Below are 17,441 nucleotides of genomic sequence, written 5' to 3'. Positions count from 1 at the left end.
ACTGGAACTGCATACAGACACACAGCACTTGACCTCTGAAGATACTCATGAACTGTGAATGATTCCTGAACAGCAAACCTTATTTCCTAAACTGTAAACATTATTTCCAGAACAGTGAACATTCCTGTTTTAAGCCTACAGTGAACTGCTTGTTGTTAAAAGCTTCAGTGTTGCAAGTGCAAGCCCTCACCTCTGTATTCCTCCATTCTTCGAGTTGTCATCATCTGCTCTGTGCACCCATCTGGCTTCGGATCCAGTTCCCATATACCCCAGGATCCCTGCTTGTTCTCAGACTCCTAAGTCTGTCAGTGTGCACTACAGCTCCCAGATGTTCCACCGCTAAAAGCGGCCCTTGTCTTGGCTCAGCAGGCCGTCTAACCAGTGCTGCATTGTTCATTGGTTTATTGTAAATTAATCTCTTTTCATTCACAACCAGTTCTGTTCCTTGCCCCCAGTGATTAAGTCCATCACCTGTAAAGTTCCCGTCTGGACCCCTAACCTTAACACTATGACGCCCCCTGGGTTGGCGGTCATCTGAGGCAGGTTACCTTCCCAGCAAAGGGTGGTATGCATTTACATTGGGAGACAGTCAATGCAGCTCTTGTCCAAGGACACAGACAAGCAGTGTAGAACATTTATGTATTGTTGTGGACCAGTTTACATCGTATGTGTTTCCCCACGTACCTGTTTACAAGTGAACACTAGAGTGCGCATGTGCATAAGGACAACGTTGGAATACGGTTAGTTGCCAGTTCGGTAACAGTCAGGCTGCATATCTGTAATGCTGCGATGATGTTCAAATACAGTCATACTCCGAAATCCGAACTCAGTTCACGTATAATTTAATCAACAAGATATACAACATGGTGTCAGAAGACGTGGTTGCAGCTCCGCCAACGGTGCAGTAAGATGAACATTTCCTCAGCGTTTTGAAGACATAGCAAACAAGCACCCAGCTAGCGTTGTCAACAGCTATCGCAGCAAAAAGGCTAGTCAACGTAACGTCAACAACAACTATGGCAGACGGATTCCGGAGACCTGATCCATTGACGTTTAGTGGAAACATTGCCGAGAAATGGCGTGTGTTCGAGCAGGAATATGACATATTCATAGCAGCTGCTCATTCAGCTAAAGATGCCAGAACCCGAGCGTTCATCTTGCTAAACTTAGCCGGCTCGGAAGCCATTGAGCGGGAAAGAGCATTTGTTTACGCACCTGCTGCGTACACGGGAGAAGGAGAAAATAGACGGCTCGTGACCAGAGCAGAATCGAGGGAAGATCCAGAATGCCTTAAACGAAAATTCCGTGAACTATGTAATCCTCAAATGAACGTTACTATGGAAAGGCACAAGTTTAATACTAGAAACCAACGACCGGATGAAACAACAGAGGCCTACGTGAGTGACTTGAAAAACAAAGCAGCGAGCTGCAGATTCGGCCAGCTCAAAGACGAGCTCATCAGAGACAGACTCGTCTGTGGCACAGCCAACGACAACATGAGAAAGCAACTGCTTCGTGACAGTGACTTAACATTAGCCAAAGCAATTGAAATGTGCCAAATTTATAAACAGAATGATGAACATACAAGAGCTCTAGCAGCCCCAAAACAAACAGCAGCGAATGTGGACAGTTTAAATCACAAAATAAAGAAAAGACAGCCCCAGAAATTCAAGACAAAGCCAAGCAATGAACAGAGCCCTAAGACTATAACTAACTGCAACAACTGTGGAGGAAACCATGAGGCAAAAAGAGATAAATGCCCTGCGTATGGCCAACAATGCCGTAAATGCAAAAAACGTAATCACTTTCAACACTGCTGCAAGTCAACACACACAAGTGGATACAAAAAGAGATTAGTGAACCAGGTCGAGGTGCAATCACATAGCAGTGATGAGGAAATGTTTTATGTGAATGGAGTGGATGTAAACACTGTTGATAACCGTGTTCTACACAGGAATTACATATTCACCACAGTACATGTCAACGGAAGACCAGTCGAGCTCAAAGTAGACACCGGTGCCAAATGCAATGTCATGCCAGCTAACCTCTTGGCACAACTGGGACAAAGTGGATGGCTCCAGTCATCTCAGGGAACCAAACTGGTGGCATACGGAGGTGAGGAAATTCACACATCAGGTTCAGCCACACTCTCATGCTACTGTGCAGGCAAAGAATACCCCCTGCAATTCTACGTAGTGACACGAGATGTACAACCTCTACTTGGCCTACCAGACTGTTTACGCTTAGAGTTAATCACACTGAACAAAGAAGTCCATCACATAGACATTGGCAACAGAGAAGAATTCTCAAAACAAATCTTCTCAGAGTATGCAGACCTCTTCGAAGACAAACTTGGCAAGCTCCCAGTCACCTACTTAATGAAATTAGACCCAGAGGTTCAGCCAATCGTAAAACCTGCACGCAAAATCCCAGTACCAATGCAGGACAAGGTCAAAGCAGAGTTAACCCGGATGGTCGATTTAGGCGTGATCACTCCTGTCACTGAACCTACAGAATGGGTATCGTCTATGGTGGCAACCCACAAGAAAAATTCAGGTGACATCAGACTATGTATCGATCCAAGGGATCTAAACAAAGCACTGAAACGCCCGGATCACCCTATGCGCACCACAGAGGAAGTAGCCGCACAAATGCCAAACTCCACAGTCTTCTCCGTCCTAGACGCAAAATGCTCCTTTTGGCAGATAATGCTTGACCACAAGTCAAGACAGACACGCACCACCCTTCCTGTGTTCAAAGAACTATTAGCCCCAACACCCAAAAGCAACACCGTTGTCAAGGCATGCCTAGTACGCAAACGCCACGCACAAAAGCAGCACTACGACAAGTCCAGCAGACCCCTTTGTCCTCTAACATCAGGTGAGGTAGTGAGAATGCAGACACGTCATGGACATGACCGCCTAGGGACTGTCAAGGAAGTCTGTCAGGAACCCAGATCGTACATCATCCAATCAGAAGGAGGCGAGTACAGGCGGAACCGCAGACATATCCTCCCCATCTCAGAACCACCACCATAACACAGAGATCGTCACGATGACTCCCCTGTTGTCCAGCCATCACCCGCCTGTCCTCAACGGCAGTCTCCAGCACCTGTGCAACACACTGATGAACAGACACTTACCCGCACACACCATCCACCACCGGCTCCTGTCCAGTCTCCCCACCGCCCCACAAGTAATACTTACGTCACACGCTTCAGAAGAGTTTACAAGCCAAACCCCAAGTATAGACACTAGGACAGGGACTGTTTAAAAGAATGAACACTGTGATTTGAGATGGTCTGAAGAAAAAAAAAAAAAAAAAAAAAAAGATGTACACTGTATGCAATTTAATGATTTGAGAATGTTTTATGATTTGATGTTGACAAGATAAAATGCTATGACATTAGTACCAGTAAGACAGGTAAAGGTTTGAAATGAGAATGGCATTATTAATGGTTAAATTTTGACATAGAATTGAGTCATTTGTTTGTGCATTATACTGTTGGGGTTATTTTCTGTTCACACAGCCTCAAGCTAAAGAAAGGGGATGTAGAACATTATGTATTGTTGTGGACCAGTTTACATCGTACGTGTTTCCCCACGTACTTGTTTACAAGTGAATAGTGGTGGGCACAGATAACCAAAAAATTAACTTCGATAACAGATAATCAGATAATTGAAAAGTTATCTTTGATAAAGATAAAACAATAAACCATCCAAAAATGTATCGGAAGTTACAGATAACCGATAACAGATAAATTCCAATATTGTCTCTGGTACATTTCCAACTATTAGTAAAACAAATTGAAGTTTTAATGCCATAATAACTTCTACTAATATTAAAAGTAACAACAGACCCACACACTGAGACCACACTTTTGTCTTTGAACAATCTGCCCCTGCTGGAAGCTCTTATTTACGACAGAGCTCCCAACACAGAAACACCCTGAGAGCAGCCTTAAAGCCAGCTCTCTATCAATTACAACAGTCCGGTCAGGCGGAGGTCTTGAAAAATAAAGTCATGCTGACTTATGGTTTTGATTCATAAATAACATTAATACCGATAGAATAACTCCATTAATGTCAATTATGTAATTTGTACAAAGTTAAAATATAGCATATATCTTTTAATGTTGAATAATGCACTAATTCTGAGGTTTAGTAACAAACACAGACAAATCGCAAAGGATTCTGGGTAAAAGTGCCTCTGCTAAACACTGATTGGTTCAGTCATTCATTATGTAAACCAACACATTAATGTGACGTCTGTCGTGTGTTGGTGTTCATTTTTTTATTTGTAAAAACAGGCATTTTTACGGAGCCCTGGAAGTGTCATCGCAAAATGTTTTGCATGTGGAGAGAATGTGCGCACGTTTTATGATATTGTAAAACGTGCTTTACACTGTGCGAGATGATTTTTCATGCAGGAATTTTTGGACCGAGTTTCAGGTTAATCGGGCGTCCTGCATCGTGTAGTGTACATGGAGTAACAAGTTTTAACATCTCACGACCACCTCCTGATCGCGATCGTATGGTCGAATGAAAATCAAACCTGTTTGATATTATTCTGGTCGGCCGTCGTGACGTTATCCTCCTGCTGAAAAGCTGCAAGCATCCAACCGCTCGCACTGTGCCTCTGCAAACACTGCAGAGCTGTCTTGTAATGTTATTATTATTATTATTTTTGCTGTTGTTTTGTTTTGTTTTTAAACTTCATTTGTAAAAAAAAAAAAAAAGAAAGCCATTTGCAAAGCCAAAAAGTTGATTTGACAATCATTTGATATAACTGGGGTCAAAACAAATACAACACTGCCATCTACTGGTTCCCAGATGCTTAGTACTTAGGGCAAATACTGCCATGAACACTACTGGTCAGTAGATGGCAGTAGAGGCCTTGAAAACAAAATTCCAGATAATCCCTGTCTGCTACATTTAAAATGCGTGGAATTTAACAAACGCAAATACAATAACAACGTCTATAAACCCAGAGAATATATTAAAGAGAGTTTTAGGCACTAGTGTTTAATGCTGTTGTCCGTGGAGCCTGAACAGAGTGTCTGAAATGCATTTGTCCTGTCGTGAATGTGAGATTACATCATCCTACCCATAATGCACTGCTGGGCTCAGCATGTGCTCACAAAACCTTAAAAATTAGCACATTACTTTAAAACTAAAACATATATCTGATATTTTCACTTTATAAAACTTCAGACATGACAGTAATTTTAAATAACTTGTCCAAAATTAGTTTGATAAAATTTGAACCATAAGTTAAAAATGTATGCCTCTGGATGACTTAGGTGATATTGCCAGCATATCAGTATGGTGTTAAAGGAAATGTTTTTTTTTATTACTTCTCCTTTGTCTGCAGAGGATAGAGATGCTTTTCATAAAAGCAGCTCTCTTCTGTTTACAGAGGGTGTAACTGTACATCTGTTACAAAACTTTGAACAAGTAGATTCTGAACTGATTTTAAATTTTAAAATGCTTGTTGCTGATAAGCTTTGTTTATCGGTCTAAAAGTTATCCGACAAAAGTTAATTGGAAGATAATTGGTCTGATCATGGTTTTAAAGTTATCTAAAAAGATAATCCGATAATGAAAACATTATCTTCGATAATTATGTTATCGGATTATCGGAACTGTGCCCACCACTGCAAGTGAACACTAGAGTGCGCATGCGCGTAAGGACAACGTTGGAATACGGTTAGTTGCCAGTTCGGTAACAGTCAGGCTGCATATCTGTAATGCTGCGATGATGTTCAAATAAAGTCATATTCCGGAATCCGAACTTAGTTCACATATAATTTAATCAACAAGATATACAACAAGCAGTATGACTGGAACTCAACACAAAGTCTATATATTGATCATCAAACTCGTACCACTGAATTCACCACTAACAGTGTGAGTTGTGTCAGTTTTGAAAACGTGTGGCTCAAAAAAGTAAATGTAGCTCTAAATAATTATTTCTAGATGGTGTGAAACAGGAAAAAAAGTTGTCTGAGGAAATCCCATTATTTGCATATGAAATCTGATAGCTGTAGCTAATTTGGTTAAGATATGCAAGTTAAATTGTAGAAAACAACATTGGCTTTTGAAAACAGCAAAACCCCTTGAGCACTCAAAAACAAAGAAACCTACAATGAGAGTCAGCAGAGAACATTCTCTATGCAAGGAATCTGGGAATATAGAACCCTGTGAGGAAAGGATCCTTGGAAAACATGGTCCCACAAAGATGACCAATGAGTCAGTGGACTACAGTGCCACCAAATGGGCTGGAGGATAATGTAAGCAGGTAAATGTACAACCCCTGGCAATAATTATGGAATCATCGGCCTCGGAGGATGTTCATTCAGTTGTTCAATTTTGTAGAAAAAAAGCAGATCACAGACATGACACAAAACTAAAGTCTTTTCAAAGGGCAACTTTCTGGCTTTAAGAAACACTATAAGAAATCAGGAAAAAAAAATTGTGGCAATGAGTAACGGTTACTTTTTTAGACCAAGCAGAGGGAAAAAAATATGGACTCACTCAATTCAAATTTTCATCCCCAAAACTAACACCTGCATCAAATCAGATCTGCTCCTTAGTCTGCATCTAAAAAGGAGTGATTACACCTTGGAGACCTGTTGCACCAAGTGGACTGACATGAATCATGGCTCCAACATGAGAGATGTCAAATGAAACAAAGGAGAGGATTATCAAACTTTTAAAAGAGGGTAAATCATCACGCAATGTTGCAAAAGATGTTGGTTGTTCACAGTCAGCTGTGTCTAAACTCTGGACCAAATACAAACAACATGGGAAGGTTGTTAATGGCAAACATACTGGTAGACCAAGGAAGACATCAAAGCATCAAGACAGAAAACTTAAAGCAGTATGTCTCAAAAATCGAAAATGCACAACAAAACAAATGAGGAACAAATGGGAGGAAACTGGAGTCAACGTCTGTGACCGAACTGTAAGAAACCGCCTAAAGGAAATGGGATTTATATACAGAAAAGCTAAACGAAAGCCATCCTTAACACCTAAACAGAAAAAAACAAGGTTACAATGGGCTAAGGAAAAGCAATCGATGATGAATGAAATATTGGATGAAAGTCATAGTCAGTGATGAATCTCGAATCTGCATTGGGCAAGATGATGATGCTGGAACTTTTGTTTGGTGCTGTTCCAATTAATTTATAAAGATGACTGCCTGAAGAGAACATGTAAATTTCCACAGTCATTGATGATATGGGGCTGCATGTCAGGTAAAGGCACTGGGGAGATGGCTGTCATTACATCATCAGTAAATGCACAAGTTTACGTTGATATTTTGGACACTTTTCTTATCCCACCAATTGAAAGGATGTTTGGGGATGATGAAATCATTTTTCAAGATGATAATGCATCTTGCCATAGAGCAAAAACTGTGAAAACATTCCTTGCAAAAAGATACATAGGGTCAATGTCATGGCCTGTAAATAATCCGGATCTTAATCCAATTGAAAATCTTTGGTGGAAGTTGAAGAAAATGGTCCATGACAAGGCTCCAACCTGCAAAGCTGATCTGGCAACAGAAATCAGAGAAAGTTGGAGCCAGATTGATGAAGAGTACTGTTTGTCACTCATTAAGTCCATGCCTCAGAGACTGCAAGCTGTTATAAAAGCCAGAGGTGGTGCAACAAAATACTAGTGATGTGTTGGAGCATTCTTTTGTTTTTCATGATTCCACAATTTTTTCCTCAGAATTGAGTGATTCCATATTTTTTTCCCCTCTGCTTGGTCTAAAAAAGTAACCGTTACTGACTGCCACAATTTTTTTTCCTGATTCCTTATAGTGTTTGCCAGAAAGTTGCCATTTGAAATGACTTCAGTTTTGTGTCATGTCTGTGATCTGCTTTTTTTCTACAAAATTAAACAACTGAATGAACATCCCCCGAGGCCGGTGATTCCATAATTTTTGCCAGGGGTTGTATAATTGGTCAGCTAAAAAAGTTAACATTTAGTGAGGTAGCGATGCTGGCAGGGGTGGCAGCCAAGTGTGCTTGTTTTCAGTGCAGCAAGTGCCCGGTTCAAAACCCACCACAGACCATTCTCCATGCAGTTCCATCAGGAAGGGCATGCAGTGTAAAACTTGCGTCAAATCAACCTTGGATCTGCTTTGGCGATGCCAAGTGAAAACAAGGGAGCAGCTGAAGGGACTTCCTATTGCGAGGTAACTACCCACTACCCTTCTCCAAATGAGTTTATTCCTGGCTGGAGGAAAGGGTGTTGCCACCCACAACATCTTATTTACATTTAAAGCAACAGGCACCAAACGTTTCTTACATACCTGATATTTGTTGTTTTCTTCTTTGCATCACCTCTATGTCCATGTGGTTATCTGGACATGTAAGGTTCAATCAGTTGATGTACAACTGCATTAAAAAAAGAGAAGTGATTCTCATCTTTTCCCCAAGTCATTTTAATTGTACCATTACAAAAATTCAAACTGTAGAAAAAAATATTTTTTACAAACATAGTTCATTAACAATGCCATGCTTTACATGTATCTGAAATATGATAATATGGTTTTAAAGTGACTTTTCATTTCGAAATGCTGAATTATTGTTGCTACAGATCCTGAGCTCCGATCCAGTATTGCTTGTTCCCTCATCGTTCTATTGCAAACATTTTCAACAGAAAATTTAATGGGACAAAGAACTGTTCAAATTTTTCATCTCAGAACTGTTCAGACTTTTGATGTAAACTATTTACAAAGAGAAAAGCTGAGGTAAAAATGGAATAAGCGCCACCTGAGGCTGCATGTGTGAGGTGGATTCTGCCATGCCCCCCAAGAGAAATATCACTTTAAAACCAGACTGTAAACAGCACAAAGGACACATATTGTGTTGCTCTGTAGACAAATATATTTTCATGTTTGGATTTTCTTTTACAATAAAAAATTCACAATGTTGCTGGTAATAAGACTGTGTAGAAAAAAAAAAAGATGTTGCAAATTCAAAAAAAAAAAAAAAAAAAAAAAAAGATTTTGCCTTTCATTATCAAATCTTTACAATAAAATATTGAGGCATTGTTACATTATGTTAAGATGTTGCACCTGCAAGAGTAATTTCCCATATATTCATTCACACACAGGACTTAAATTGTGACTTTTTCACATTAAAACTAAATCTGAAATGTTCAAATATAATGCAGTCACCACTGTGAAAAGTGCAACACCCCCCCCACCCAAGACATTCATTCTCTTTCAATATCCTTAAAATAAACCTTAATTTCCTCAATACTTTATGCAGTCTGTTGTCTCACAGTACCTCATGCAAACTCCTGATAAACCACAGAAGGAGAAATTTGATTGAATTTTGCTGCTGAGAACATATTAGAATTTTTAAATATAAAACAGATGTTCGTGTTCATACAGACAGATCAAGCTAAACCGACTAGTCGAACACTCTATCCGTTAAGAGTCTTAGTTTGACACAAAAGGTGCAAACTGTCTAACACTGCTATTAGTGGTGCAGCTTAGCTAAAATTTCCATAACAATTGTGCATTTTGTGATAAAAGCATAGAATTTGGTACACATGCAGCCAAAGGTATTCCAAATGAAACCGTACATTGGGCCATCATGAATTTTCAATATGTCTAAATTGGAGCAACTTTAACTTTTGACCCCTGTACAAACTGAAACTGACCTTTGTCATTGTTATTGCTGTTTTAACGCCATAAACATTCAGTCATAGATTGTCCAAACTATACCTTTTTTGGAATCTTTATAATCAGACAAATAATGTGGCACATTTTTCAATGTGACTGGAGCATTTTAAAAATTTTCATTTTGAAAAATGGCTGCCATGGGTGACATTTAAAATTCATGATGACCCAATATTTAATTTTATTTTGGAATACCTTTTGCTAGCTACATGTGTACCAAATTCTGTTAATTATTCTGCCTATCTGCTGCACTATATTACAATATATATATGTTTAAAAAAAAAACTTTCAGAATAATTTTCCAATGAGAGTTCTGCACTAACATAAAAAAATAAGAGTTCAGCCACAGTTCCATGGTTCATATGCGGTGGGTTTCCATTACAGATTTGCGCAAATGTTAAGCAATATCCAGAACACAGACAAAACCATTGTGAAGTGACTGCTGTTCCAGAGATCCGCTCACAATAACCGTCATTCTAATAGTAATGGCAACTGATGTGCCAGTCCTGCTATATTCTGACATTTTGTTGTTTCAAATCCAATATTGCCGTTACTTCTTTGTCTGTTAAGATTTAAGAGGATCTCTCACTTTCTCCGTCCACACGTAATGTGATGTAGCTATAATGAGAAGGACTGTATTTGTATAGTGTTGTTCCCATCCAGCAGGAGTTTAAATCACTTTACAATGATGCCTCACATTTATTTCCCTAGTCGAGGCCAATACCCATTTTTACATCTGGGTGGACTGAGACAATGCAGATTAAGTCTTGTCCAAGGAGGACAGAGACGTGAGCGGGATTCAAACCCAGGTCTATACATTGGCAGGCCAACTCCTTATCCACTGAGCTACTTGCTCTGAAAATTGTGTACATAAATAGGTCATAAATAAATGTTTCCATTGCAGCTTTGTGACATATAGCTTTAACTGAATCACCTGAAACACCACCTAATGTGAGTATAAACACGTTTTTGCAATATCTGAGTTGTCCCCCCCCCACATTAGCACATTTTCAAGTCCCCATTACAAATTGCAGAAACTTAAAAGGTAAAGGAAACCCGCCTGCTGAAACATGCCAAACAGTGAAGCCATATTGTGCCGTCTGTGCAGAGTTTCCCATGCTGCACCTCGTTTTTGTCCATCGCCATTTGGTGCTCACTGGCTGCCAGGCTTCCATTCGGCTGCAGTGGGCTTTTGATTGGCTGTCTACACACTGCATGCTTGAGACACAAAGCAAAGGATAGTACTGTGATTGGGTGGGCATCAAGGCCAACTGTTAACGCTGGCTAAAAAATTACATCATGTGTGTCGCTGTTAGGCTGTGGCTTATTTGCCACAGGTGGGAGGGGCTTCTTGTAAAAGTCTGTGGAGAGAGGAGGGGAGAGGGTTATGTTCATGAGCCCATTAGTGAAACATTAAGAACCGGCAACAGTCATCATGAGCTCAAAACAAGGGTGACAAGAGACAGTCAGGTAGCAAATGCAGATCAATCAACAAACGGACACTTTGACGAGTACGCCAGTTGCCATGAAGACGCCACTCACATTCAAACCCATGCCTTATGAAATGCAGGAGTGCAAACACAGTGAGTCAGTCTGTGCTGCTAATTAGCAGTCCAAACACATCATGAGAAGGAGATCAGTGTTTCCTCTGTGACATTTATCACTACTGCTGCAAAACAAACTATTCCACCTAAAATCCCGGAAACAAAGGCACATGCAGTGTGAGCATCGGACTACTTTTATTTACATTATACATTTACATAAGTTGGGCAGAGGTTATTGTTTTCACCCCTTTTATTCATGTTTGGGGGGCAGCCTGTAAGCCACAATTTTTTTTTTTTTTTTATACATGATGTTTTGTTTTATGTGCGTTTTTTTTTTTTTTTTTTTTTAAACACAAGATTCATATCCTGATGGCCAAGAATTGATTCAACTTTAAAGGTCATAGGTCAAAGTCAGGAAAAATCTTGGAAAACTGGGAAAAAAAAATCCCTATCCTGTAACAGTGAATAAATTTTCAAAATTTCATAACTGTCCAAAAAGACCAAATTTCATTCATCTTTGACACTGTTATGTAGGATGGTATCTTTTATTGACTGACAAAGTCTGATCTGGATCTGATCCAGATTACAGATTTTGTGGTCATTTATGTTTAACATTGAAAACCCCATTTAATGTATATTTAACATTATTTGTTAATCAACCGTCCCAAATCACTCTCATATTTGAAAGTGAAGTGTGGAATGGTACTCACTATCACCTGACAAAGTTTGATCCAGCTCTGATCCGGATTGTGGATTTTTTTTTTGGACATTTGAATTTAACATTGAAAAGTCCATGTGATGTATATTTTGTATTATATCTCAATCAACAGCACCTCAATCACTGTCATTTTTCTGTTATGCATTTACCTATACCACCAAAATTGGATGGAGGTTCCAATCTTATGCCTGTTTGTCGAGCTTCCAGTTATCGGTCAGAAACCAAGTGCCAAAAAGCAATGACAAATTGTATATAGCAGAAATAACCAATGTAATGTGAAAATTATTTTAAAAAGAATTCAGAAACCGAAAAAGTAAAAACTGACAACGTTCAAAAAACTTTGATCACATCTAATTTAGGTCATGAAAAGCCACAAACAGGACTTTGACCATGAAAACTTTTCCCAAGGTAAAATTTTATGGAATGGGAAACTAATGTTGGTGAAGGTTTGTGCTCGCCACTCTACAAGAGCAGTGATTTAGTTTTTATTTGTTTGAAGTAAGTGCGTTAAAGTAAGTGGGTTAAAAAATGCTGAACGTTGAGGAAACACCCAGCCAGTATGATTAGTTAATGAATGAGTTACTCTCAGCCAATAAAAAGACACATGCACAAAACAAAAAAAACACTGAATCCCAGCCAGATGGCAGCTTTACCAGAATGTCTCGAGCCCCCGAGTGGTTCTAGCTTTGGCAGCCTAGAAACTTTTGGCGTGGCCCATCCCACTAAAAACACAACAAAGAAACACTCATCAGGACAAATGCGACATCCTGAAAAAGAAAAGCAGATGTAAGCAAAATCCAGTTAAACTTGTTCCTTAACATCATGGACTTGTTTCCAATTTACAGTGCTTCAAATGGTTTGGCAGCTGTCGTCCGAGTTCAGCTGCTCTCCCGCGTGGTGAGGCTTCTTTGCCTTCAGAGATAGTAATCTGAATGTATGTTTCACCAAAATCACAGAAGTAAATACAAAAATATTACAAAATCAGTGCAACTTTACAGTAGTGTTCAGAATAATAGTAGTGCTATGTGACTAAAAAGATTAATCCAGGTTTTGAGTATATTTATTATTGTTACATGGGAAACAAGGTACCAGTAGAGTCTCACAAATCCAACAATACCAAGCATTCATGATATGCACACTCTTAAGGCTATGAAATTGGGCTATTAGTAAATAAAAGTAGAAAAGGGGGTGTTCACAATAATAGTAGCATCTGCTGTTGATGCTACAAACTCAAAACTATTATGTTCAAACTGCTTTTTTAGCAATCCTGTAAATCACCAAACTAGTATTTAGTTGTATAACCACAGTTTTTCATGATTTCTTCACATCTGCGAGGCATTAATTTTGTTGGTTTGGAACCAAGATTTTGCTCGGGGCCATTGTCTTGTTGAAACACCCATTTCAAGGGCATGTCCTCTTCAGCATAAGGCAACATGACCTCTTCAAGTATTTTGACATATCCAAACTGATCCATGATACCTGGTATGCGATATATAGGCCCAACAGCATAGTAGGAGAAACATGCCCATATCATGATGCTTGCACCACCATGCTTCACTGTGAACTGTGGCTTGAATTCAGAGTTTGGGGGTCATCTCACAAACTGTCTGCAGCCCTTGGACCTAAAAAGAACAATTTTACTCATCAGTCCACAAAATATTCCTCCATTTCTCTTTAGGCCAGTTGATGTGTTCTTTGACAAATTGTAACCTCTTCTGCACGTCTTTTATTTAACAGAGGAACTTTGCGGGGGATTCTTGCAAATAAATTAGCTTCACACAGGCGTCTTCTGTCACAGCACTTACAGGTAACTCCAGACTGTCTTTGATCATCCTGGAGCTGATCAAAGGATGAGCCTTTGCCATTCTGGTTATTCTTCTATCCATTTTGATGGTTGTTTTCCATTTTCTTCCATACGTCTCTGGTTTTTTTTGGTCCATTTTAAAGCATTGGAGATCATTGCAGATGAACAGCCTATAATTTTTTGCACCTGCGTATAAGTTTTCCCCTCTCCAATCAACTTTTTAATCAAACTACGCTGTTCTTCTGAACAATGTCTTGAACGTCCCATTTTCCTCAGGCTTTCAAAGAGAAAAGCATGTTCAACAGGTGCTGGCTTCATCTTTAAATAGGGGACACCTGATTCACACCTGTTTGTTCCACAAAATTGACGAACTCACTGACTGAATGCCACACTATTATTGTGAACACCCCCTTTTCTACTTTTTTTTTTTTTTACTAATAGCCCAATTTCATAGCCTTAAGAGTGTGCATATCATGAATGCTTGGTCTTGTTGGATTTGTGAGAATCTACTGGTACCTTGTTTCCCATGTAACAATAAGAAATATACTCAGAACCTGGATTAATCTTTTTAGTCACATAACTCTACTATTATTCTGAACACTACTGTATATCCTTTCTAGAGCTGCTGACATTACAAAGACATTTGAGGCCACGTCTCACTTCCTTGAGAAGTTTGACAGGTTTATGTTCTAATGGTGCATTCTGCATGATTTTAAAACTGATGCATTTCAATATTCTAGTAAAAATGTTTTTATTCATTATAATGCAATACGTGGTTCACCAGTAACTGACTACAGAATGTCAAATTTTTATTCTAGATATCAATTTAGCATTACTTAATGAAAGTTTTACTTCTTAAATTGTACAAGACTCAACCTTTCACAATGTGGCACTTTACTGTACACTTCTTACATCGCTGCTCCATTAAACACTTTTATTAAGCACATTCAAGAAAAACCTTTGCTTTGGAAATGAAAAAAAATGGTAAAGGGACGGTATTTGTATAGCGCTGTACACTGATGCCTCACATGCACAGATGCACACACACTCACACACCAATTTCAAGGTGCTCACTACACACCAGGCGCAACTTGGAGATTAAGGACCTTGCTCAAGGGCCCCGAATGATATTCCGGTCAGACTGTGATCTGAATTAAGGATCCTCCAGTCTCAAGCCCACCGCCTTAACCACTTGACCATCACCTGACTAACTTTGAAACAGCTGTTGAGAGGTGGCAATTTTTTCATTTGAAAATTCACAAATTAATCTGGATGCTGATTCCTTTTTCGAAAATAAGTGCCAAATTTGTTTGAACAACACACATGCAATTACATTACAATTAAATAAACTATATTGTGTAGAAAATTAACATTCTACATCTAAAATAAAATTCCAAATTATGAATACACTACCATTTAATCAATCATGAAATCTTCAAATGCACTGTAAAACATTTCAACTGATCTGATGCAGTACGATTTCTTCTCATACTTTTTTATTTATTTAACTACAAAAAGATAGCATTTAGAGCTGTAGGAAGAAACCATTTTCTAACTGGAGGACAGACAGCTTGGACAATGGATGCTGCATTATGGCACAAGCACATCTTCAGCCTGATTTCATGGGCACAGGATTGTTAGTATGTTTGTGCTGTAAAATGAAGATGACAGATTACTACTTTTCCATTGAAGTGATTCAGGTTTGGGCTCTGGCTGAGCCACTCAAGGACAGTCACAAAGTCCTGAAGCCACTCCTTTGATATCTTGGCTGTGTGCCTAGGGTCATTGTCCTGCTGAAAGATGAACTGTCACTCAGTTCATAAACCCAGTGGATTTCTGCAGAGATGATTGTCCTTCTGGAAGGGAGGGAGATCATTCCACAAAACAGGCGCATGATAAGAGAAAGCTCTGTGACCTGTAAATGTTTTATTTACCCTAGGGACACAAAGTAGCACTGGAAGGTTCTCCTCTCTCCAGAGGAATGCTGGAGCTCTAACAGAGCAATCATCAGGTTCTTGGTCACCTCCCTGACTGAGGTCCTTCTCCACCGATTGCTCAGTTTAGACAGGTGGCCAGCTCTAGGAAGAGTCTGGTGGATCCGAATGGATCCACCAGACAGATGATGGAGGCCACTGTGTTTATTGGGACCTTCAAAGTGGCATAACTGTTTCTGTACCCTTGCCCAGATTTGTGGATTGAGACAATCCTGTCTCAGAAGTCTACAGACAATTCCTTTGACTTCATGCTTGGTTTGTGCTCTGACATGTACAGTCAACTGTGGGACCTTATATGTAGACAGGAGTCTTGCCTTGCCAATTTATGTCCTAATTTACCTCAGGTGGACTCCAATTAAGCTTGAGAAACATTAAGGATGATCAGTGGAAACAGGATGCACCTGAGCTCAATTATGAGCTTCATGGCAAAGGCTGTGAATATTTATGTACATATGATTTTAGTTTTTTATTTTTAATAAATTTGCATCTCATAAAAATCTTTTCACATTGTCATTATGGGGTATTGTGTGTACAATTGTGATTTAAAAAAAAAATCAATTTCATCCATTTTGGCATAAGGCTGCAAAAAAAAAAAAAAAAAAGCTGAAAAAGTGAATACTTTTTCCACACACACACAAAATCCCTGAAGATTAATGAGCAAAGAGGATAAATACACACCCCTCTGTGGGCATTCAAATATATCTTGCACAAACTGCACTTAATTTGCTCTTTCAGTGTGATAGCGCTGTCGGTTTAAGTTGTCTGCTTTGTTCTGAAAAATATAGTCCCTCTCATTTGTAGCAAAGCTGCTCAATATGCAGTTAGCTAATTTTAAAGCTTTCATTACTCTCTCCAACCAAGCGCTAAATATTTCCATAAAACCACATGAAAGACACTTTAATTAAATTTTATTTTAATTCAGTTTGACACTTGGCAGTTCAGGGTCTAAAACCTCTGATGAAACAGGTGAAGTGTCTGTTTATAGCCAGGTTGTAAAGTGTCATCACTTACCAAAACATGTAACAGGGACACAATAATGGTGTGAAGAAGGGTGGATGGGGGTGACTGGACAAAATGTCCTGGTTACACACAGCCATCACTGGAAATATCTGTTTCCTCGTCTAAAACAGTCTGTGCACAATTTGCCACAGTGCTGCAGTTCAACAATACGAGGTCTATTAGAAAAGTATCCGACCTTATTATTTTTTTCAAAAACCATATGGATTTGAATCACGTGTGATTGCGTCAGACAAGCTTGAACCCTCGTGCGCATGCGTGAGTTTTTCCATGCCTGTCGGTTGCGTCATTCGCCTGTGAGCAGGCTTTGAGTGAGGAGTGGTCCACCCCCTCGGCGGATTTTCATTGTCAGGAAATGGCGGAATGATTTGGGCTTTTTTTCCCAATCAGAATTTTTTCAGAAACTGTTAGAGACTGGCAGCTGGAAACAATTTGAAAAATTTATCTGGCTTTCGGTGAAAATTTTACGGGCTTCACAGAGAATAAGGACTGTTACTACAGCTTTAAGGACGCTCGGCGCGCCACGCTCCGTGCCGCCATCGAAAGCCACAAACCACCGGATCATTTCTAAACGGATGGCTCTGTGGATCCGAGACCGTCGTGTGCACTTTCTCTGGTTATCACAAGAGCTGGACATCAGCGATTTTCTGGCAGATTTCACT

The 17,441-nt window shown here is 39.4% G+C and overlaps 1 protein-coding gene and 1 long non-coding RNA gene across 4 annotated transcripts in view; both read right to left on the bottom strand.

Moving 5' to 3' along the window:
* LOC117516203 overlaps positions 1-8,424 on the bottom strand; it is a 34,189-nt gene extending 25,765 nt beyond the window's left edge. Inside the window, exon 1 of the long non-coding RNA XR_004562330.1 lies at positions 8,323-8,424. This is a non-coding gene — a long non-coding RNA (uncharacterized LOC117516203). The remainder of the gene's footprint in view (positions 1-8,322) is intronic.
* Positions 8,425-8,435: 11 nt separating this feature from the next.
* Positions 8,436-17,441, bottom strand: part of arl13b (ADP-ribosylation factor-like 13b) — a 29,466-nt gene continuing 20,460 nt past the window's right edge. For 2 of the 3 annotated variants that reach the window (XM_034177105.1, XM_034177099.1), the window contains exons 9-10: positions 12,618-12,686; positions 8,436-11,063 (exon numbers count right to left, since the gene is read on the bottom strand). In XM_034177105.1, the coding sequence (XP_034032996.1) occupies positions 10,987-11,063; positions 12,618-12,686 (146 nt within the window). In that variant the 3' untranslated portion in view covers positions 8,436-10,986. The remainder of the gene's footprint in view (positions 11,064-12,617; positions 12,687-17,441) is intronic. The other variant, XM_034177113.1, reaches the window with a different exon arrangement.

This window comes from Thalassophryne amazonica, chromosome 1 (genome assembly GCF_902500255.1).
Source record: "Thalassophryne amazonica chromosome 1, fThaAma1.1, whole genome shotgun sequence".
Taxonomy (NCBI): domain Eukaryota; kingdom Metazoa; phylum Chordata; class Actinopteri; order Batrachoidiformes; family Batrachoididae; genus Thalassophryne; species Thalassophryne amazonica.
Note: the sequence above shows the minus strand (reverse complement) of the source record. Positions and strands in the feature narration are given on the sequence as shown.